We start from the raw sequence: 22,710 nt of genomic DNA on the forward strand, positions 1-22,710 counted from the left end.
GGTACTTGTCCACCGTGGCCTGCTGGATGAAATTGCCTGCTGCCCCAGAATCGAGGTACGCCTCAGCCGTGAACCGCGTCTCTCCCGTTGTCACTTGCACAGTCCATGTAACCGGGTCTGAGAGAGTCCCAGCACCTAGGGTGGCCTCTCCTACCGACCCTAGGCTTTGGAGTTTCCCGGCCTCTCTGGACAGGAGCGTAGCAGGTGTGTGCCCTCTCCGCAGTAGAAGCAGAGACCCTTGGCGAGCCGCTCTGCTCGACGTTGTTCAGACTGTCGCACACGGTCGATCTGCATGGGCTCATGGACGGAGACACCAGATGCCGTTGACTGGAGTACGGCGGACTTCTGCGGAGGAGAGGAATGCCGTACCGGGCGTCTCTCACGGGACACCTCTTTGGACCGCTCCTGAAAGCGAATGTCCACTCGAGTCGCTAGGGTAATCAGGGCGTCCAGGGTGGACGGTACGTCACGACCAGCCAGCTCATCTTTGATTCGACCCGAGAGTCCTTCCCAGAAGGCGGCGGTTAGGGCCTCGTTATTCCACCCGAGTTCCGAAGCCAAGGTGCGGAAACGGATGGCGTATTGACCCACCGTCAGAGTTCCCTGACGTAACCGGAGAAGAGATGAAGCAGACGCGGAGGCGCGTCCGGGCTCGTCAAAGGTTCCGCGAAAAGCCTGCAGGAACTCCTGGAGGTTCTTGGTCATAGGGTCCTCCTTCTCCCACAAGGGGTTCATCCACGCCAGTGCCTCGCCCTCTAGGTGAGACATTATGAAGGCGACCTTGGCTTGGTCGGAGGCAAACAAATGCGGCAGCTGCGTGAAATGGAGGGAGCATTGGTTTATAAACCCCCTGCAGGTCTTGGGATCTCCGGCGTACCGGGGTGGTGAGGCCAAACGAAGTCTGGAAGCATCCGAGGAGGCTGCCACGGGAGCGGGAGCCTTGGATTGACTAGTGGAGGCCGGAGGTGCTGAAGATGTGACCGATGCTTGTAGCGTGTTCAAGCGGGCGTCCACGGAAGTCATAAAGTTCAGCATGCGGGTCTGGACTTCACGCTGGCGTTGGAGTTCCTCATGCAAGGCCGCTAGTGCTTCGGCGGGATCCATGGCCTGATCTTACTGTTAGGGCCAGGTGGATGGGCAGACCCGGGAGGTGGATCCACTGGGCCGAACTCCCCGATGAGGGAAAGGAGTCCGGTAGCCGGAGCACTATAGGTAGCAGGACAGTCCGCGCACAAGAGCACAATGGAGAAGTCCCTGGAACCACGGGGTCACTGATGGTGGTCCGGGTGACGGAGCTCAGGTTCGGAAGCCGGGATGATGTCAGGCGGGGTCCGGAACCGTTGGAGCGAGATGACGGGTCACCGCAGGGAACAGAGATGGTACGGACTGTCAGGATGGCAGATAGGCAGCGTTCGGGGTTCGGGATACGGCAGGACCGGATGGCAATGCAGGATCGGCTCTAGAAGAGAGAGAGGTAAGTATCTCACAGGAACACAAGGAGACCTGACTCCTAGCTTGGGAAACACGAAGATCAGGCCCCGCCCCCTTGGACATTGAACCCCTTTATACCCCGTACCTGTGTGCTTCATTTCCTGTCAGTGGACACTGGCCCTTTAAGAAAGGGTCAGTGACCGCGCGCGCGCCCTAATGCGCATGCGCGCGGCCCGGTGCCAGAAGCCAGGGCAGGAAGCTGAGAGGAGGAAGCAGCAGAGCCGGGCTGGGGCTGGGAAGCCGACGGGCGCCGGGAGCGGGGACCAGGAGGCCTGGGAAGCGCGGGCGATGGAGGCTGGAGAGCGGGGAGCGTGGCAGGTGAGCCGGGAAGCGGAGCAGAGGACCCGGGGAGCGTGACAATATCTATATACACGTACAGGGACATGGTCTGATTAAACCACAACTTCAAGGGTGGAGGTAAGAGAGTATACATACATTACAGCACAGATCAAAGCTGATTCTTTCTGTGAGGTAAAACATTTCCCTGCCTGTTTTTAAAAAATGTTTTACCTCATAGAAAGAATAATTTGTGATCCCGTGCTGTAATGTCTGTATACTTTATTTCCCCCTCCCCTGCCCAGGAGATGTGGTATGATCAGACCATGTCCCTGTACAGTCAGACACGGCCATTACACAGTACACAGCAGGGACATATACTGTATATAAGATTATCTCAGCACAGGAACATTTTTTTTAAACACATCCAATTGTGGAAATTATTATTATTCCAAGATTTATTGATTAACATCAACTTTTAAATGAACTTTGTGGGAAAACCTGTTTAAGAATTCACCAGATAAAAATGATTCATTTTTTATGTCTAACTGGATGGTGCTCAGTCCTATCTTTTGTGTCCTTGGGCCTTTGTTTTACACTAGAATTGTCTTAAATCAAAGTTTTTTTGCCTTTTTCTTCCTAGATGAGTCAGAAGTATGGGCCGGTCTTCACCATCTATATGGCTCATAACCCAATGGTGATCCTCGCTGGTTATGAATGTGTAAAAGAAGCCTTAGTCGATCGGAGCGACGCTTTCAGTGCAAGAGCAGTCACAGATTTAGGACAATTTGTTTTTAAAGATTTTGGTAAGCTTTACCATGTTTAGTAATAATAAAACCATAAACAACAATGTGTGTGTACATAGTGAAACTTTTTATATAGTTTATGCCATAGATATAAGATGAAGATTATCTACAGTGCAACCCATCAGCCATACATTGAATTCTACATAATAACATGCTAAACTGTTAAATTAGAGGCTAATCAGCAGACATGTGTGGCTAACAGGCACGGGTGGATTGGAGATCCACCCACACCTGTCAATCCCTTAGATTGCACCGCCAAACTCTGACAGCGCGATCTAACATGCTCTGGTGGGCATCAAGCTGTTCCCCACCTCCATCGTCGGCCCCGTGACGAGATCACCAGGCGTCAATGAGTTGCCATGAGAGTGTGGGGTCAGATGATGACCCCTATCGCTGCTATGACTTACTTCCTGTGAATGCTAAGATTATATCGGGGGGTTTTCTGATGAAGAAGTGCGGTGACACTTCAAATTGAGTTGAGTAAAACCCCCTTCATTCAGTTTTTGCATTTATGTCATATCTTCAGCAGCGCAGTCACGGAGCCCCAGATCCCAAAAAATGAGAATGTTATGAAACTCGGAAAATGGCGGCAAAAAGGGCAATTTTCTTTTTTTACAAACTTCTGAATTTTTTTTCACCTCTTAGATAAAAGTAAAACTATACATGTTTGGTACCTACAAACTCGTACTGACCTGGGAAATCATAATGTCAGGTCTGTTTTACCATATAGGAAAATGACAAGTAAAAGATCCCCCCCCCCCCAAAAAAAATCATGCAATTGTTTTTTTTTTAATTTCACCAAACTTGGATTTTTTTTTTCCCCATTTTCCAGTTCACTATATGGTAAAACTAATGGGTTCATTCAAAAGTACAACTTGTCCTGCAAAAAAACAAGCCCTCGTATGGCTATATTAATGTAAAAATAAAAAAAAGTTATGGCTCTTGGAAAAAGGGGAAAAAAGGGGAGGAGGGGAGGTGAAGGGGTTAATTCTTCTCTTCCAAGGGTCATAGGTTTATAAGCGTTTCTGTATTATTCTGTCATCATACTCATATACTGGCTTGTTTTGGTTAGAGGTTTGAATAGAACCTTTAATTGTAATAATATAACATGTACTGGAAAATAAGATATAAAAATCCAATCATGCTGAAAAGTTGAAAGAAACACACATTCTGACATTGCTTTTTTTGAGCTTTTTACAGCTGTAAAATTACCCGTCAAGATTATAAGATATGCATTAGTGTAGTGAATTTATTGATCTGTTTAAAAGCCCGGCCACAATCTGGCCTTAATAGGAGAACAAAGATGGCAGTGACCCGGGCTTTCAGTAGACCCCTGTCTGCCATGGAAAGCTACAGTGCCTACAAGTAGTATTCAACCCCCTGCAGATTTAGCAGGTTTACACATTCGGAATCAACTTGGCATTGTGACATTTGGACTGTAGATCAGCCTGGAAGTGTGAAATGCACTGCAGCAAAAAAGAATGTTATTTCTTTTTTTTTTTTTTTTTTTAAATTGAGAAAAGTTTATTCAGAGGGTCATTTATTATTCAACCCCTCAAACCACCAGAATTCTGTTTGGTTCCCCTAAAGTATTAAGAAGTATTTCAGGCACAAAGAACAATGAGCTTCACATGTTTGGATTAATTATCTCTTATTCCAGGCTTTTCTGACTAATTAAGACCCTCCCCAAACTTGTGAACAGCACTCATACTTGGTCAACATGGGAAAGACAAAGGAGCATTCCAAGGCCATCAGAGACAAGATCGTGGAGGGTCACAAGGCTGGCAAGGGGTACAAAACCCTTTCCAAGGAGTTGGGCCTACCTGTCTCCACTGTTGGGAGCATCATCCGGAAGTGGAAGGCTTATGGAACTACTGTTAGCCTTCCACGGCCTGGACAGCCTTTGAAAGTTTCCTCCCGTGCCAAGGCCAGGCTTGTCCGAAGAGTCAAGGCTAACCCAAGGACAACAAGGAGGGAGCTCCGGGAAGATCTCATGGCAGTGGGGACATTGGTTTCAGTCAATTCCATAAGTAACGTACTCCACCACAATGGTCTCCGTTCCAGACGAGCCCATAAGGTACCTTTACTTTCAAAGCGTCATGTCAAGGCTCGTCTACAGTTTGCTCATGATCACTTGGAGGACTCTGAGACAGACTGGTTCAAGGTTCTCTGGTCTGATGAGACCAAGATCGAGATCTTTGGTGCCAACCACACACGTGACATTTGGAGACTGGATGGCACTGCATACGACCCCAAGAATACCATCCCTACAGTCAAGCATGGTGGTGGCAGCATCATGCTGTGGGGCTGTTTCTCAGCCAAGGGGCCTGGCCATCTGGTCCGCATCCATGGGAAGATGGATAGCACGGCCTACCTGGAGATTTTGGCCAAGAACCTCCGCTCCTCCATCAAGGATCTTAAGATGGGTCGTCATTTCATCTTCCAACAAGACAATGACCCAAAGCACACAGCCAAGAAAACCAAGGCCTGGTTCAAGAGGGAAAAAATCAAGGTGTTGCAGTGGCCTAGTCAGTCTCCTGACCTTAACCCAATTGAAAACTTGTGGAAGGAGCTCAAGATTAAAGTCCGCATGAGACACCCAAAGAACCTAGATAACTTGGAGAAGATCTGCATGGAGGAGTGGGCCAAGATAACTCCAGAGACCTGTGCCGGCCTGATCCGGTCTTATAAAAGACGATTATTAGCTGTAATTGCAAACAAGGGTTATTCCACAAAATATTAAACCTAGGGGTTGAATAATAATTGACCCACACTTTTATGTTGAAAATGTATCAAAATTTAACTGAGCAACATAACTTGTTGGTTTGTAAGATTTATGCATCTGTTAATAAATCCTGCTCTTGTTTGAAGTTTGCAGGCTCTAACTTATTTGTATCTTATCAAACCTGCTAAATCTGCAGGGGGTTGAATACTACTTGTAGGCACTGTATCTGAACTGGTGATCGCATCAAGTAGGTGGGCAATGGGCATTTAAATCCGGCACCCATCGAGTTCTGTAGCCCAATCCATACACACTGCACAATGTCCTCCATTCAACTTGAGCGGGCTTTACACGCTGCGACATCGCTAGCATCGGCTAGCGATGTCGAGCATGATAACACCCGCCCCTGTCGTATGTGCGATATTGTGTGATCACTGCCGTAGCGAACATTATCACTACGGCAGCGTCACACGCACATATCTGGTCAGCGACGTCGCTCTGGACGCCGATTCGCCTCCTGTCTGTCTAAGGGGGCGGGTCGTGCAGCGTCACACGGCAGCCGTCCAATAGCAGAGGAGGGGCGGAGATGAACGGGACAGAATATGTCGCCCACCTCCTTTCTTCCTCATTGCCGGTGGGCGGAGGTAAGGAGATGTTCATCGCTCCTGCGGTGTCACACACAGCGATGTGTGCTGCCGCAGGAACGACGAACAACATCGCTAATAAACAGGCAACGATATTTGGTTTTAGGACGACCTCGCCAACACCAACGATTTTTGCCTGTTTAAGATCGTTTAAGATCGCTCGTACGTGTCACACGCTGCGATGTCGCTACGGGCACCGGATGTGTGTCAATAACGACGTGACCCCGACGATAAATCATTAGCGATATCGTAGTGTGTAAAGCCCCCTTTAGTATTGATTTTTTTTTCATGAGAAATTGGAGTGGCCAACCAAATTTAAAAAATGGAAAGGCGAGACACATCTATTTTTCCAACATTTATGCACTTCACATAACATGAAGCTTACCTGTCTTACTTTAAAGGAACCAGAATGGTGATTTGATGGCCGCTGCAAAAAGATGAAATAGCCATACATAGAAACTGTATAAAGGTGGGTTATTCAACACGTTTCGAAGTGCTCCACTTCTTCATCATCAGAGCCACCAAGCTTTGATAGATTTTCCTGATGAAGAAATGAGGAACACTTCAAAACGTGTTGAATAATCCACCTTCATACAGTTTCTAAGTATTGGCTATTTCATCATTTTGCAGAGGCCATCACATCACCATTCTGGTTCCTTTTGGATTTCTCACAGCCCTATGGCCCAAGGTGTCTGCAGGGCTCATTCTAGGCTTTATTCAGGGTTGCTTGATACAGAACCACACAAGGTGAGTAATCATCTCACTTCAATATCACCAATTATTTTCCCGGGTAAGACCCCATTTTTGCTTGTTTTGTCCACAGTTTTTTTTCCACTTGTCTTACTTTAATACATTCACTTGTTATTGCCCAAAAGGTGTGATCCTGAGCAACGGGGAACGCTGGAAATTGATGCGCAGATTCTCCCTCACCACATTGAGGAATTTTGGGATGGGGAAAAGAAGTATTGAGGAAAAAATTCAAGAAGAAGCCCGATGTTTAGGAGAGGAATTCAGGAAAACTGGAGGTGAGTGAGCCCCTATAATCCCCTGGGTATAATAATACCTAAAATTATATCTAAGTTTTCAAACATCCCTTTGCATTTTACAGTAGCTACATCTTTGGTTATCAGTAGAAATGAGCCGATCCGTGGATGTTTGGGTTGACCAGGTTAAAAGTTTGTTTAGGGACTTAGACTTGTTCTAAACTTGATCCCAGACCCTGAAGCCCATATAAGTCAATGGGGACCCAAACTAATGGGCTGAACTCAAGTAACGGGTATAATGGAAGTCAATGATTGGGCAGTTTTCTGCCTACACACAGCGAACCATAAACAGAGCATTTCCTGGGGGAGGGCGGGTTTTATATTTATTTATTTGTTACACACAGCATCCCAGAATTTTGTTTGTACCCCCAGTGAGAGCAATTCAGAGACTACAAGTGACTCTCATTAGGCCGAGCACTGAGTGTATTCGAGTGTCACGCTAGGTACAGGTAACTACCAAGCTAATAGTGAAAGTTAAGGGAAGGGAAACCCTGTGTCTAGGGAAGGGGGAGATGGTGAACCCTGAACAAACCTACTGCTGGTCCGTGGGGTCCCTCACCACCCTAGATAGGTTCTGTACCTAAGCGCCGAGCTGGATACCTGACTCTAGGTATCCCTAAATAAGGAACGGATGAGATGAGTTCTTCGTCAATCCCACTAAACACTACAGATGACACAAGGAGGACACACCGGGAGAAAAGCAAGAACTACTTATTCACAGATGACACAGATAGAAGTTCAGCAAAGTTTTCAGCAACGATACAGCAGAGTAGTACAAGCCACCTGCTTGCAACCAAGGCTTGAATGAACTGAAAATATCACCAGCACCAGTCCAAGGAAGCAAGGGATATTTAAGCACCAAGAGAATGCTGATGATCAGCAGCTAGGTGGAAGGCGAGCTCCTGCTGGGTTCACAAGGGGAGAGATGAAAATCCAACAGGAAAACTAGCTATTACAATGAATACTGACAGCAGTAACAATGGAAAGTCAGGAAGCATTTTATGCAGTCAAAAACTGTGACCTTCTATGGCCAGAAACCACATGACTGTCTGCTAGCCATGACACACCCATGACACCGAGCACCCTGATGCACAGCCTTTTTTTTTTTAAAGACTGTATTTGGATTTCAGCCCCAGACGCCCAGTGTTTGGTCTGAACCCTGAACTTTACCAGTTGGGTTCCCTCATCCAAAGTCATCAGTAGAGATAAAGAACTTTATTGCATTTAGACCTAAAAGCTCATGCTTAATCCCATTGTCTCCCCAGATACCCCTTTTGACCCTACTGATCTGATCCGTCTGGCCGTCTCCAATGTCATCTGCTCCATTGTATTTGGAGAACGGTTTGATTATCAGGATGAGAAGTTCATGACTTTACTTTCCTTACTAAAGGAGCTATTCTTAACTCTTTCATCTCCATGGGGCATTGTGAGTATACATCATTCATGTGTGTAAGATAAGAAGTACTAACTAGGGATGATCGAATACCTCAAATATTCGGCTTCGCGAATATTTGCCGAATAGGTCGTCGCTATTCGACTTTTCGCGAATATTTGATGCGCAATGTAAGTCTATGGGAAACCCGAAAAACAACTATTCGGAACTATTCGGGCTTCCCATAGAATTACATTGCTCATTGAATATTCACATATCGGCGACCTATTCGTACGATATTCGCGAAGCCGAATATTTGAGGTATTCGATCATCCCTAGTAATAACTTGTTGACTGCCACAATATGGGAACTTCAAATGATTGTCCTTTCTTTAGCCCTTCGCACTTTGGGCATGAGGCATCCATATGATGTAGACCAGTGGGGTGGCTTGGCTCTTCTACGCTCAAAGAATGTCTCAAGGCACTAAACTGCATTGTTTCCCCCCACAGCTTCTTCATGTTTTCCCCAAAACCCTTTCATACATTCCTGGACCTCATCAGAAAGTCTTTAAGAATCTTGCAAAATTGAAAACATTTGTTCTGGAGTCTGTAGAAAGCCATAAGAAGACCATTGACGTAAACTGTTCTCGAGACTTCATTGACAGCTTTCTGATAAAGATGGAGGAGGTGAAGTTGTACAAACCCACTCATAATCCGATATTGTAGAGATCTAAGTAGAGTACATCCATAAAGACCGTATCTTACGTACCTTTCCACAGGAGAAGAACAATCCAGAGAGCCAATTTCACTTTGACAACTTATTTGGGACGGTCATTGACCTTTTTTTTGCTGGAATAGAAACCACGAGCACCACTCTGAAGCACACCTTTCTCATACTGCTGAAACACACGGACGTGACAAGTAAGCAATTATGATGGATATATTGGATTCCAACATGGATGTGTCACTCATAGGGGTTATCTAGGAGTAGAAAAATGGGTCTGGATTCTCAGAAAGAGCACGCCCCTTATCCATAGGCTGTGTCTATATTACAGCTCAGCCTACTTCCTATATCTATTGATTGGAGGAACATTATACATGGCCCATGGACAAGAGTTAAAGGTGTTTTCCCTATCGGGTGATCAACTGACGAAATCTGCTGCAGGCGACAATACATTAGGTCTCCTAGTAGGGCGTATGGACAGGGGTAGAATGAATTAGATAACTTTTTTAGACCTTTTCCAAGCAAATATCATAAATTAATATCATATTTGCACAGGACGTGCCTGATGTGGGCTCAGTTCCTGAGCCCGCATCATACCAAGCATATGGCGGCAGTTTTACACAGCTGGCATCTGCCGGTTACATTGGGAACTGGAGGTTGCTGCAACACAATCATTAATATGCATCTGTCAGTCATGGACAGTGGCATTTAAATAGCTGTACCGGCAGTGCCCAATGCCATTACAGCCAGGGCTAACAAGGGACGCTCGGCGCCTGCTGAAGGCTCCCATGGTGGCAACGTTGATTGATCTATGAAATCATAAATCTACTGAACACAGTGAGGCACAAAAACCTTTCCTTTTATGAACTCATAAAGTTGAAAGTGCATTCATCAATTTAATTTGATTCTGCAGTATTGCAGTATTCTAATATATAGCACAAGCAATCGAGTGATTCAAGGTTCCTGTTTCCTAAGGGATATAGAAAAAAACCCTGAAATTAAAAAAAAAAATTGTTTTAAAATATCTACAATAAAAACCAAAAAGTTACAACACTCCCCTTCCCCCAAAAAATATGTGATATTGTGTCTTTAAAAGTTTAAATTTAGCAAAAGATAAAAGGTTAAACAAAACGTTAAAACAACAAAAAACGAAGAAAAAAGTGAAGATCAAAAATTGCTATTTTTGGTCACTACCTCAAAATGTAATAAAAAAAACAATTAAAAATGTTTTATGTACACAAAAATAGTGTCAATAAAAAAAAAAGTTACCTTGGCACGGAAAAGGCAACCCCTCACACAGCTGAATAAATTGATGTATAAACAATAGTCATGGGTATAAAAAAATGGCAACACAAAAAAAAATAAATCTTCATAATAATAATAATAATAATAATAATAATAATAATAATAATAATAAAAAAAAAAAATTAGAAAATTTTAAAAGACTAGAATTGCACAACGAAAGACAAAAAAACAAAACGAAATTACGGGGTGGTTTGTTGTAATGTGGTAATGTAACATTACATCTGAAGTGAACGATTCTGAAACAATGTCTGTACCGGCACAGAGAAGATCCAGGAGGAGATTGATGGTGTCGTTGGGCTGAGTCGATGCCCTTCAGCAGAGGATCGAGCCAAGATGCCGTATACCGAGGCCGTCATTCATGAGATCCAGAGATTTGCCAATATCACACCTTTGGCCCTTCCACATGCCACCTCGAAGAACATCGTATTCAGAGGATACAACATCCCAAAGGTCAGAAGACTGAGATATTAACCAGTTCCGAAATGGCCATTATATGTATCTTTTCATTTTTAATTATGACTACATAGGACCACTAACATACATTTTTAAATTTGTTCCCTTACTGGAAGAATTATTTTTCCATATATTGTTTTTTTGTTTTTTAAAGGGCCGAGGCGTGTAACAATGATTTGGATTGGCAGCTGTTTTTTTAATTAATTTTTGTACCACCTTTTGATTTCATTACTGTATTTTTCAGATTATAAGAAGCACTTTTCCTTCCGAAAATTTGGGAGGGAAATGAGGGGTGCGTCTTAAAATCCTAATGTAGCTTACCGGGAGGTGAAGATTGGGCGCTGTGCTGGCTGCGTTGTGGGCTGGTTGTGCGGGCGGCTGACTGTGCGGGTGGCTGTCTGGCTGTGCGGGTGGCTGTCTGGCTGTGCGGGTGGCTGTCTGGCTGTGTGGGTGGCTGTCTGGCTGTGTGGAGCAGGGTGATACAGTGGGAGTCCCAGATGCTCTGGCTTCAAATAATAGCAACCGGAGTCGGTTGCATGCACAGATGGAGCTCTTGGCTCAAGGTCTCACCTGTGCATGCGCAGCCTCCGGCCCATTAAACTCCAAGCAGTAGACTTAAGGAAAATAGCTCCCGGAGGTGGAGCATGCGCAGAAGAGATATCGGTTTGTCATTGAGCCAAGAACTCAATCTGCACACGCGCCAACTCCGGGTGCCATTTCTTTGAAGCCCTCACCACTGACAGAACATATGGGAGAACCGTCGCACCGCCCTGCTCCATACAGCCAGCACAGCCCCCACCGCTGCCAGCACAGCCCCCAACACAGTGCCTGCAGCATCGCCCTACTCCAGCACTGCCCCTGCCTCCTGTGAACCCACTCCACCACCACTGCTGGCCCCCCTCCGGTAAGACACCACCGGAGTATAAGACTGACCCCTTTTTATTACCTTTTTTATCTCTAAATTAGGGGTGCATCTTATAATCTGGTGCGTCTTATAAAATGAAAAATACCCTAATTTATTCTTCACTTATGTCAGAAATAGTGCCTTTGATAAGGTCATAAAAGACCTCAAAATCATTTTAACATTGCAATATATTATTTTTATTTAAATCTGATTTCTCCAGTTACTGGGGCTGATATGTTATCCCCAGTTACAGTGGAAATGCAGCCTCCTAGCTACATAGCATAACTGACTGGGTCATCAAGGAGCCAGCATCTCCTGCTACGTCCCTAGACCCAGCAATTCCATGACACTTGGTGAGGAGGATGAAGCGTTGTCATTGCTTCCCATAAGTTGTGTGCACAGCGCTTGAGTATAACGATCAGAAAGGCAGAGACTATTACAAACTGTCCCTGCCTTCTGTATGGGGAGCTGGGCTGTTTTGGACAGTCACCTCAATGGCAAAAATCATTTTACAATATCAATACTGATTAGAACTTGGACCACCCAAACATTTAGAGTCTATGGGTGGTCCGCAAATAGTTACCTTTATACAGAATATGACAAACATGGCAGAAACCCAACTATTTTCAAAGAAATTGGTATAAGAAATTCCAGACATTGCTAATGGATTAAGTGACATTTTCATAAAAGTTTATAAAATATAGAAATATCCAAAAAGAAAAGGTAAAGCTGTGCGGAATTTTAAGTAAAAGCTTGATATAATCCAAACTATAAGTCACACTAAAAAAATGTAAAAGTTATATTGGCAAGTGATTACATACAGTGTGTCCACCCATATCCTGTCCACCGCCATTAACTTGAGAACGGCGGCAGCTATAGGCATAGAAGTGGTGTCTAGGTATAGTAAAGTAGCCATGCGCTACGCAATGAAACCACCTATATCGCCACCTGGTGGAAAACAACGGAGTTAGCATTTTTATTTCGAAAACGGAACGAGATAGAGAAAAATAGTGAATTACAAAGTTGTAGGGCATCATCAATTCAATACGAATCGACACCTTATATGTCCTATATTGTAGACAGTGATTATATTATTATCCATTTTGCTACTAGGATACAATCGTTTCTCCGTTGCTGACTTCTGTATTAAAAGATCCTAAGTATTTCAAGAGCCCGGAGCAATTTGACCCAAACCACTTTCTGGATGAAACAGGGTCTTTCAAGAGCAATGACGCCTTCCTGCCATTTTCTATAGGTAATAATAACTTTATAGCAACGTATAAAAGGGATGTCATCCATATTGGAAAAAACTGTAGCATCTACTGTATGTAGGTGTTCAATTGCATTTATTTTCTGTACTTAAAGGTGGTTTTGCACGTTATACAGTGATGGTGTATTGCTAGGATAAAAGCAATATGTCATCCCGTAATCCCAACATTTGGGATACTTACCGAGCCTGTGACCTAAGGAGACTTTCACTTAAATAATAATAATTATTCACCTATATAGCACCATTAATTCCACAGCGCTTTACTTACATTATCATCACTGTCCCCATTGGGGCTCACAATTTACATTCCCTATCTGTATGTCTTTGGAGTGTGGGAGGAAACCGGAGAACTCGGAGGAAACCCACACAAACACGGGGAGAACATACAAACTCCTTGCAGATGTTCTTGGTGGGATTTGAACCCAGGATCCCAGCGCTGCTTGACTGCAGTGCTAACCACTGAGCCACCGTACAGTGCTAACCACTGAGCCACTGTGCTGTTCCGAGCTGGGAGTAAGTTAAATGGGTTCATCAAAATTAAAAAGTAAGAACAATAAGAAATGTCATTAAAAATATATTTCTAAAAGCCTTGAATTAGCAAATCCCACTCGTTTTGTAGGAAGTAATTACTATAAGACATTAAAATGGCCGTCGCCTTATTACAATGACAGAAACCCATCCCAGAATTTTAATGGGAAACGTGTTGGTGAGTAGCAGTAAGAAGCTCCATCCTCGCCGTTCATGAGTAGGAAGATGTGCTCCAAGTGGATATTCGGAAACAATACAAAAGTTACCAAGAGTGCAGAGGTGGGAAGAGGCTGCTCACACTGCTGTCCACCTGTTCTATCTAATCTAATATGGTAGATACCAGGGGTGCAGAGATAAGAAGAGGCTGCTCACACTGCCATTGCTGTCCGCTACATCTATATGATTTAATACTGGAGGCAGGAGTAGTTCTAAAGGCCACTTTACACGCTACGACATCGCTAAAGCGATCTCGTTGGGGTCACGGAATTTGTGACGCACATCTGGCCGCTTTAGCGATGTTGTTTCGTGTGACACCAATGAGCGATTTTGCATCGTCGCAAAAACATGCAAAATCGCTCATCGGTGACATGGGGGTCCCTTCTCGAATATCGTTGCTGCTGCAGTAACGATGTAGTTCGTCACTCCTGCGGCAGCACACATCGCTCCGTGTGACACAGCAGGAACAAGGAACCTCTCCTTACCTGCATCCCGCCTGCAATGCGAAAGGAAGGAGGTGGGCGGGATGTTCGTCCCACTCATCTCCGCCCCTCCGCTTCTATTGGGCGGCCACTTAGTGACGTCGCTGTGACGCCACACGGACCGCCCCCTTAGAAAGGAGGCGGTTCGCCGGTCACTGGGACGTCGCTAGGTAGGTAAGTACGTGTGATGGGTCTGGGCGATGTTGTGCGCCACGAACAGCGATTTGCCCATGACGCACAACCGATGGGGGCGGGTACCCACGCTATCAATATTGGTACCGATATCGCAGCGTGTAAAGCGGCCTTTAGTTAAGAAGAGACTACTACTACTACTACTCATACTGCTGTCCACCCAGTGGATCATATTTAATACTGGAAATACCAGTAGGCCTGACGTAAGAAAAGCCTGCTCACACTTCTGTCCATCCTGTTTGTATGATTTAGTACTAGAGAAGGTGCTGCGGTAAGAACTGACTGCTCCCACTGCTGTCCATTCTGTCTATCTGACCTAATACTGGTGACACCTGCACTGCTGAGTTAAGAAAAGGCTGCTCACACTGCTGTCCACCACACCTATCTGACCTAACACAGAAGATACCAAGAGTGCTAAGGTAAGAGGAGGACAATCACTCTTCTGTCCACCCTGTCTATCTGATCTAATACGCAAGATACCAGGAGTGCTGAGTTAAGAAGAGGCTGCTCACACTACTGTCCACCCTGACTATCTGATGTAATACTGGAGATACCAAGCAGCCCTGAGGAAATAAGATGTTGCTTACACTGCTGTCCACCCCATGTATCTGATCTAATACTGGAGATAGCAGAAGTGCTGGGGTAAGAGGAAGCTGCTCACACTGCTATCCTACCTTTCTCTTTAATCTAACACAGTATATACAAGGAGTGCTGTGGTAAAAAGAGGACACTCACTTCTGTCCACTCTGTCTTTCTAATCTAATACTGGAGCTATCAGGGGTGCTGAGGTACGAAGATAGAGAAAGTAGCCCCGGCACACAGTACAAGAAAAATAGGGACAGTCCAGGTATGGTATGCTTGAACAGATTTTATTTTTCACCAATCAAACTGTACTGCCCGACGTTTTGGCTCGTGCAAGAGCCTTCACCAGGGACAGAAAAGTACCGTAGTTATAGAATATAGGAAAAAATCTTATAGGTACATCAAGGCCTATAGATGGGAGTGAAGTTTAAGAGTAGGCATGAAGAATACTTGATGGGAAGATATCGTTGCTACATATGAAGTAGTCAAGGAGAGCGCCAGTAAAGTGCTATCATGCAGTGTGAACAGGGCTCACATAGAAGAAATGGGGTAGAGAATGAAAGGGAGCCCTCCACATACTCACCCTTCACTATGCCGCGATAGGTATTTCCTTGGTGCTTTCACCATTATCCCATTACTAATAGTGTAACTGACCTCACCTTGGTGTCTCATCCACCACACTACGCCTGATCAGTTATTATACTACATATACTCTAGTGTCCTATTGCTTTCATTCTCTACCCCATTTCTTCTATGTGAGCCCTGTTCACACTGCATGATACCACTTTACTGGCGCTCTCCTTGACTACTTCATATGTAGCAACGATATCTTCCCATCAAGTATTCTTCATGCCTACTCTTAAACTTCACTCCCATCTATAGGCCTTGATGTACCTATAAGATTTTTTCCTATATCCTATAACTACGGTACTTTTCTGTCCCCGGTGAAGGCTCTTGCACGAGTCGAAACGTCGGGCAGTACCGTTTGATTGGTGAAAAATAAAATCTGTTCAAGCATACCATACCTTGACTGTTGCTATTTTTCTTGTACTGTGCCGGGGCTACTTTCTCTATTGACTATTTTTTCTCCCGAGCACCAGGACTATAGCAGCTGAGCATAGCTTATCCCTTCCTGCTGAGGTAAGAAGAGGCTGCTCACACTGGTGTCTATCTGATCAATTGTTAGAGATACCAGGAGTGCGGGGAGAAGAGAAGGCTTCTCCCACTGCTGTCCACCCTATTATTATTATTATTATTATTATTATTTATTATTATAGCGCCATTTATTCCATGGCGCTTTACAAGTGAAAGAGGGTATACGTACAACAATCATTAACAGTACAAGACAGACTGGTATAGGAGGAGAGAGGACCCTGCCCGCGAGGGCTCACAGTCTACAGGCAATGGGTGATGGTACAATAGGTGAGGACAGAGCTGGTTGTGCAGTGGTCTACTGGACTGAGGGCTATTGTAGGTTGTAGGCTTGTTGGAAGAGGTGGGTCTTGAGGTTCCTCTTGAAGCTTTCCATGGTAGTGGAGAGTCTGATGTGCTGAGGTAGAGCGTTCCAGAGTATGGGGGATGCGCGGGAGAAATCTTGTACACGATTGTGGGAAGAGGAGATAAGAGAGGAGTAGAGAAGGATCTGAGGTTGCGTGCAGGTAGGTACCGGGAGACTAGGTCACAGATGTAGGGAGGAGACAGGTTGTGCATGGCTTTGTATGTCATGGTTAATGTTTTGAACTAGAGTCGTTGGGCGATGGGAAGCCAGTGAAGGGATTGGCAGAGTGGCGAGGCTGGGGAGTAGCGAGGGGAGAGGTGGATTAAGCGGGCTGCAGAATTTAGGATAGATTGGAGGGGTGCAAGAGTGTTGGAGGGGAGGCCAGAGAGCAGGAGGTTGCAGTAGTCGAGGCGGGAGATGATGAGGGCATGCACTAATGTTTTTGCAGATTCTTGGTTAAGGAAAGCACGGATCCGGGAGATATTTTTGAGTTGTAATCGGCATGAGTTGAAGAGGGCTTGGATGTGTGGCTTGAAGGATAGAGCAGAGTCGAGGGTCACTCCAAGGCGACGAGCTTGTGAGACTGGGGTGAGTGAGCAACCATCGAGTTTGATGGAAAGGCTTGTTGGAGGAGGTGAGTGAGGAGGAGGAAAGACAATAAACTCTGTTTTGTCCATGTTAAGTTTTAGGAATCGTGCAGAGAAAAAGGATGAAATAGCAGAGAGACATTGTGGTATTTTGGTTAGTAGAGAGGTAATGTCAGGTCCAGAGAGGTAGATCTGTGTGTCATCGGCATAAAGATGATACTGGAAGCCATGGGACTCTATGAGCTGTCCCAGGCCGAAGGTGTAGATGGAGAACAGCAGGGGTCCAAGAACTGAGCCTTGGGGAACACCGACAGATAGGGGGCGAGATGAGGAAGTGGTGTGAGAATGGGAGACGCTGAAAGTTCGGTCGGTTAGGTATGAGGAGATCCAAGATAGGGCTAAGTCTGTGATGCCCAGAGATGAGAGAATCTGTAGTAGGAGGGAATGGTCTACTGTGTCGAAGGCAGAGGACAGGTCCAGGAGGAGGAGGATAGAGTAGTGTCGCTTGGCTTTGGCAGTTAGTAGATCATTGGTGACTTTGGTTAGGGCAGTTTCGGTAGAATGATGTGGTCGGAAGCCAGATTGAAGCCGGTCAAAGAGGGAGCAGGAGGAGAGGTATGAGGACAATTCAAGATGGACATGCTGTTCCAGTAGTTTTGAGGCGTAGGGGAGAAGGGATATGGGGCGATAGTTTGACACAGAGGATGGGTCAAGGGAGGGCTTTTTGATGATGGGTATAATGGAGGCATGTTTAAAGCATGAAGGGAATACACCACTTGCTAGTGATAGGTTGAAGAGATGGGTTAGGGCTAGGATGAGGACTGCGGTGATGTTGGGGATGAGGTGCGATGGGAGCGGGTCCAGTGCACAGGTGGTTAGATGTGATCTTGAGAGTAGAGTGGAGAGATTGTTTTCTGTCATGGTGGAGAAGCTGGATTTGGAGGAAGAGGGATGAGTAGCTATGATGAGGGGCTGTGGGGATTGTGGGCCAAAGCTTGCTCTGATGTTGTCAATCTTCTGCTTCAAGAAAGAGGCAAAGTCTTCAGCTGAGAGGAGAGGAGAGGGAGGTGGTGCCGGAGGACGGAGGAGAGAATTGAAAGTGTTGAATAGCTGTTTAGGGTTGTGAGAGAAAGAAGATATGAGGGATGAGAAGTAGGTTTGTTTTGCAGCAGTGAGTGTGGACTTGAAAGTGGTGAGGGACTCTTTATATGCAATGAAGTGCTCAGTGGAATGAGACCTCTTCCATCTGCGCTCAGCAATTCTGGAAGCCCGTCTTAGTTCTTTAGTCTGCCTTGTGTGCCAGGGTTGCCTGTTGATTGTGCGGGTTTTGGTGTGTGTGAGGGGGGCAGCTGATTCGAGAGCTGCAGAGATTGTAGTGTTGTATAAAGTTGCAGCGGCATCTGCATCATGTAGAAATGCAATGTCTGTGAGGGGGAGAAGGGACTGAGAAAGGGCGTGTAAATCAATGTGTTTGATATTTCTGCGAGGGTGTGAAAATTTGTAGAGGGGGGGTTGCATACTTGGAGAAGAGAGGGAAGAGAATGTGAGTAGGTTGTGGTCAGACAGGGGGAGGGGCAAGTTACAGAGGTTAGATAGGGAACAGAGGCGAGTGAAGATGAGGTCCAGCGTGTGGCCATCTTTGTGAGTAGCTGCAGAAGACCATTGGGTGAGGCCGAAGGAGGAAGCGAGTGTTAGAAGTTTGGAGACAGATGAGTGGGAAGTGTCAATGGGGATGTTGAAATCACCCATGATGATGGTGGGGATGTCGGTGGAAAGGAAGTGTAGTAGCCAGGTGGTGAAAAAGAAAAAAAAAGGCAGTGGCTGGCCCTGGGGGCCGGTAAATGACAGCCAGTTGAAGGTTGGAGGGGGCGTAGATGTGTACGGAGTGCACCTCAAAAGAGGGGGTAATAACAGAGGGTGGCAGTGGAAAAGGTGTAAAGGAGCATTGGTCGGACAGGAGCAAACCAACTCCTCCAGCATGCTTGTTAGTGGGGCGGGGGGTGTGAGACAGTTGGAGACCACCATAAGAAAGTGCAGCAGGAGAGGCTGTGTCAGAGGGGGTGAGCCAGGTTTCTGTGATGGCGAGGAAGGAGAGTTTATTAGTGATGAACAGATCATGAATGTAGGATAGTTTGTTGCAGACAGAGCGAGCGTTCCATAGAGCTCCTGTTAGTGGGACTGGGGGAGCCGGGGCTGAGTGAATGGATATGAGGTTTGCGCGGTTGCGGAATTTTGTGTTAGGTTGTTGAAGAGGGTTTGAAGTGACAATAGGGATGGGGTGAGGAGGACCTGGATTTGGAGCAATATCCCCAGCAGTGAGGAGAAGCAGTGAGAGTGTTAGTAAGTGGGAGCAGGAGAGGCCATGAGGTGGACGTGTGTGTCTGGAGACACTGGGTGAAATGTGGAGGAAAATATGTGAGGGGAAGGTGAGATGGGTGGGGAGGATGGAGGGAGAGATGAATAGTTCATTACTGGCTTTAGGGATCAGAGGGGGCAGTAGAAAGTGAAGTATTATAGGGGTGAAGGTGAATAGAAACACAAACATTGTTTACATTGCCTATGTATGCTGTTACCTTCCGGTCACTTCCGGCCCAATTCTGGCCTAATTCAATGCATCATACTTATATGGTGCAGACTTGGATTGGTGCAGACGAAAAGTCTTGTGCAGACTTTTAGTTGCCCCACTATATACACATACAAGTGCACTCAGCTGTGAAGGAGTGGGTTGCAAGACTAACCCCTTGATCACTCAATCAAAAAAAAAGATGCAGCTTAACATAGGCAAAATAAACAAAGGTCATAAAAGGGGGGTGCAAAACAGGGGGGGGGGAAGATCACAGTGAGATGCTGGAGGATGTCACGAAGATATTGAAACAAAGAAAGAACAGGTCAGATATAGTGCAAAAGTAGAGTGCATGAATTGACATACCAGGTATTAGCACACACAGCAGAGCAAAGTGGAGTGGAAATCAGTTCATGGGAAAGTAGAGTGCATGAATTGACATACTTGAATTGGTGCAGACGAAAAGTCTATCTATCTATCTATCTATCTATCTATCTAACCTAATATTGGAGGTACCATGTGTGTTTAGGTCTTTTTGAATATTGAGCAGCTGCTGGATATAAGCTATACCATGTACCATAAACTTTCTCCAGGTCACTATTACACATGTACATATATACCTAACCTGTTCTATTAACATTCTAAGTTTCCATCAGTGGCAGTTGCTTTTTTTTTTTACTTCCATAGAAGCCCTTTAAAAGGGATGCAAAACTACATAACTGTTGTGTTCCCTTAAATCCCAGTATTGATGGAGGTCTGATGACTTAAGGCTACTTTACACACTGCGATATCGGTCCCGATATCGCTAGTGTGGGTACCCGCCCCCATCTGTTGCGCGACACGGGCAAATCGCTGCCCGTGCCGCACAACATTGCCCAGACCCGTCACACATACTTACCTGCCCGGCGACGTCGCTGTGACCGGCAAACCGCCTCCTTTCTAAGGGGGCGGTCCGTGCGGCATCACAGCGACGTCACTGAGCGGCCGCCCAATAGCAGCGGAGGGGCGGAGTTGAGCGGGACGTAACATCCCGCCCACCTCCTTCCTTCCTCATAGGGGCCGGGAGGCAGGTAAGGTGAGGTTCCTCGTTCCTGCGGCGTCACACGGAGCGATGTGCGCTGCCGCAGGAGCGACAAACTACATCGTTACTGCTGCAGTAACGATAATCGAGAATGGACCCCCATGTCACCGATGAGCGATTTTGCACGTTTTTGCAACGATGCAAAATCGCTCATCGGTGTCACACGCAGCAACATCGCTAATGCGGCCGGATGTGCGTCACAAATTCCGTGACCCCAACGACTCCGCATTAGCGATGTCGCAGCGTGTAAAGCCCCCTTAAGTCCTTGTGATTTGCTATCATTCTTTTTCAATAGAAAACTCATTTAGAGGAGTATTTTACCCAAATATAAGTCACTCACAAGTCATTTGTAATGGTGTTCAGGACTTCTCTTAGGGGTACTTTGCACGTTGCGACATCGCTACTGCGATATCGTCGGGGTCAAATCGAAAGTGACACACATCCGGCGCCGGTAACGACGCCGCAATGTGTAAAGCCTAGATGTGCCGATAAACGATCGCAAAAGCGTTGTAAATCGGCGATCTTTGTAGTGTCGGTCATTTTCATAATGACGCACCGATATGACATACGATATCACATCGCTGTGTGTGAAGCCGCAGGAGCGAGGAACATCTCCTTACCTGCCTCCACTGGCTATGCAGAGGGAAGGAGGTGGGCGGAATGTTTACGTTCCGCTCATCTCCGCCCCTCCGCTTCTATTGGCCACCTTCCAAGTGACGTCACTGTGACGCTGCACGACCCGTCCCCTTAGGAAGGAGGCGGGTCGCTGGCCAGAGCGACGTCACAGGGCAGATAAGTGCGTGTGAAGCTGCCGTAGCGATAATGTTCACTACGGCAGCTATCACAAGATTTCGCAACTGCGACGGGGGCGGGGACTATCGCGCTCGGCATCGCAAGCATCGGATAGCGATGTCGCAGCATGCAAAGTACCCCTTAGTCTAGGTAGCGTATATATATATATATATATCTATATATATATATATATATAGATATATATAGATATATATATATATATTAATTATACCCCCTTGTTCATTTACCTGGATTTAGGCAAAGGCTGGGGAAAGACAAGGGCCTAATGGAAAAATTACATATGAATACACATTAATAGTGCATCACCTTCACTTTAAAGAAGAGAAAGATGGCAACCATGACCAGCACAGCAGATTGGAGATGGCCTGTGGAGTACCAAGTAGACCATAAAGTAATGTAGTTTTTGAGGGGTTATCTCGCTAAGGCAAGCCCTTTCCATATGCCCTATTAGGGTAGATGGAACTCAAAGTGGTCGGCAGCCATGCAAATAAATCTTATGAATGCTTAGTAGGCCATACTACAATTCCCTTTTGCTAAAATTTTGGTTGTTTTGGAAAACCCATTTATTGGGGTTATCCCACCTTATTGCATAACCACTTCTTTTAACTTATGTTACCTGCAATCTTCTCTTTAAAATAACATTATTCATTTTCCTAGGAAAGAGGAGCTGCCTAGGAGAAGGCCTGGCCCGCATGGAGATCTTCCTCATGTTGACCACCATATTACAGAAGTTCAGCCTGAAGTCCAACAAAGCTCCAGAAGATCTTGAAATCACCCCAGAACCTGGAAAAAATGGAGTAGTGGCCAGAACTTATCAGCTCTATGTAGAACCTCGATGACAGTAACTTTTCAACTGCATCAATAATAATAAAGCTTTTTTATAATTGTATTTCAGTGGGTGTTGTGTAAGTTTTGGACATTAATTGTATGTATGAATGATGCTCCAAGAGTGGTTTTCGGCAATTGATATCTTTTGCCCGATTTTTGTTCCTAAATATTGTAAAATCTCTCTTCTTGGAAAAAAGAAAATTGTATTCCAATTCTTATGAGCTCTAGGTTCATTCGCTTCTGCTATTTCATAACTCACCACTAATTCTGTAACTATGGAACAAAGAAAATCATACAATTACGCAAATTGATTTATCATTGGGACAACCAA

The 22,710-nt window shown here is 45.6% G+C and overlaps 1 protein-coding gene across 3 annotated transcripts in view; it reads left to right on the top strand.

Moving 5' to 3' along the window:
- The window catches only part of LOC142251085 (cytochrome P450 2C28-like), a 32,648-nt gene extending 10,209 nt beyond the window's left edge, over positions 1-22,439 (top strand). For 2 of the 3 annotated variants that reach the window (XM_075323596.1, XM_075323595.1), the window contains exons 2-9: positions 2,411-2,573; positions 6,815-6,964; positions 8,248-8,408; positions 8,864-9,040; positions 9,133-9,274; positions 10,645-10,832; positions 12,853-12,994; positions 22,209-22,439. In XM_075323596.1, the coding sequence (XP_075179711.1) occupies positions 2,411-2,573; positions 6,815-6,964; positions 8,248-8,408; positions 8,864-9,040; positions 9,133-9,274; positions 10,645-10,832; positions 12,853-12,994; positions 22,209-22,390 (1,305 nt within the window). In that variant the 3' untranslated portion in view covers positions 22,391-22,439. Of the gene's footprint in view, positions 1-2,410; positions 2,574-6,814; positions 6,965-8,247; positions 8,409-8,863; positions 9,041-9,132; positions 9,275-10,644; positions 10,833-12,852; positions 12,995-14,679; positions 14,847-22,208 lie in introns of all 3 variants that reach the window. The other variant, XR_012725284.1, reaches the window with a different exon arrangement.
- Positions 22,440-22,710: the final 271 nt, after the last annotated feature.

This window comes from Anomaloglossus baeobatrachus, chromosome 9, assembly GCF_048569485.1.
Source record: "Anomaloglossus baeobatrachus isolate aAnoBae1 chromosome 9, aAnoBae1.hap1, whole genome shotgun sequence".
Classification (NCBI taxonomy): Eukaryota; Metazoa; Chordata; class Amphibia; order Anura; family Aromobatidae; genus Anomaloglossus; species Anomaloglossus baeobatrachus.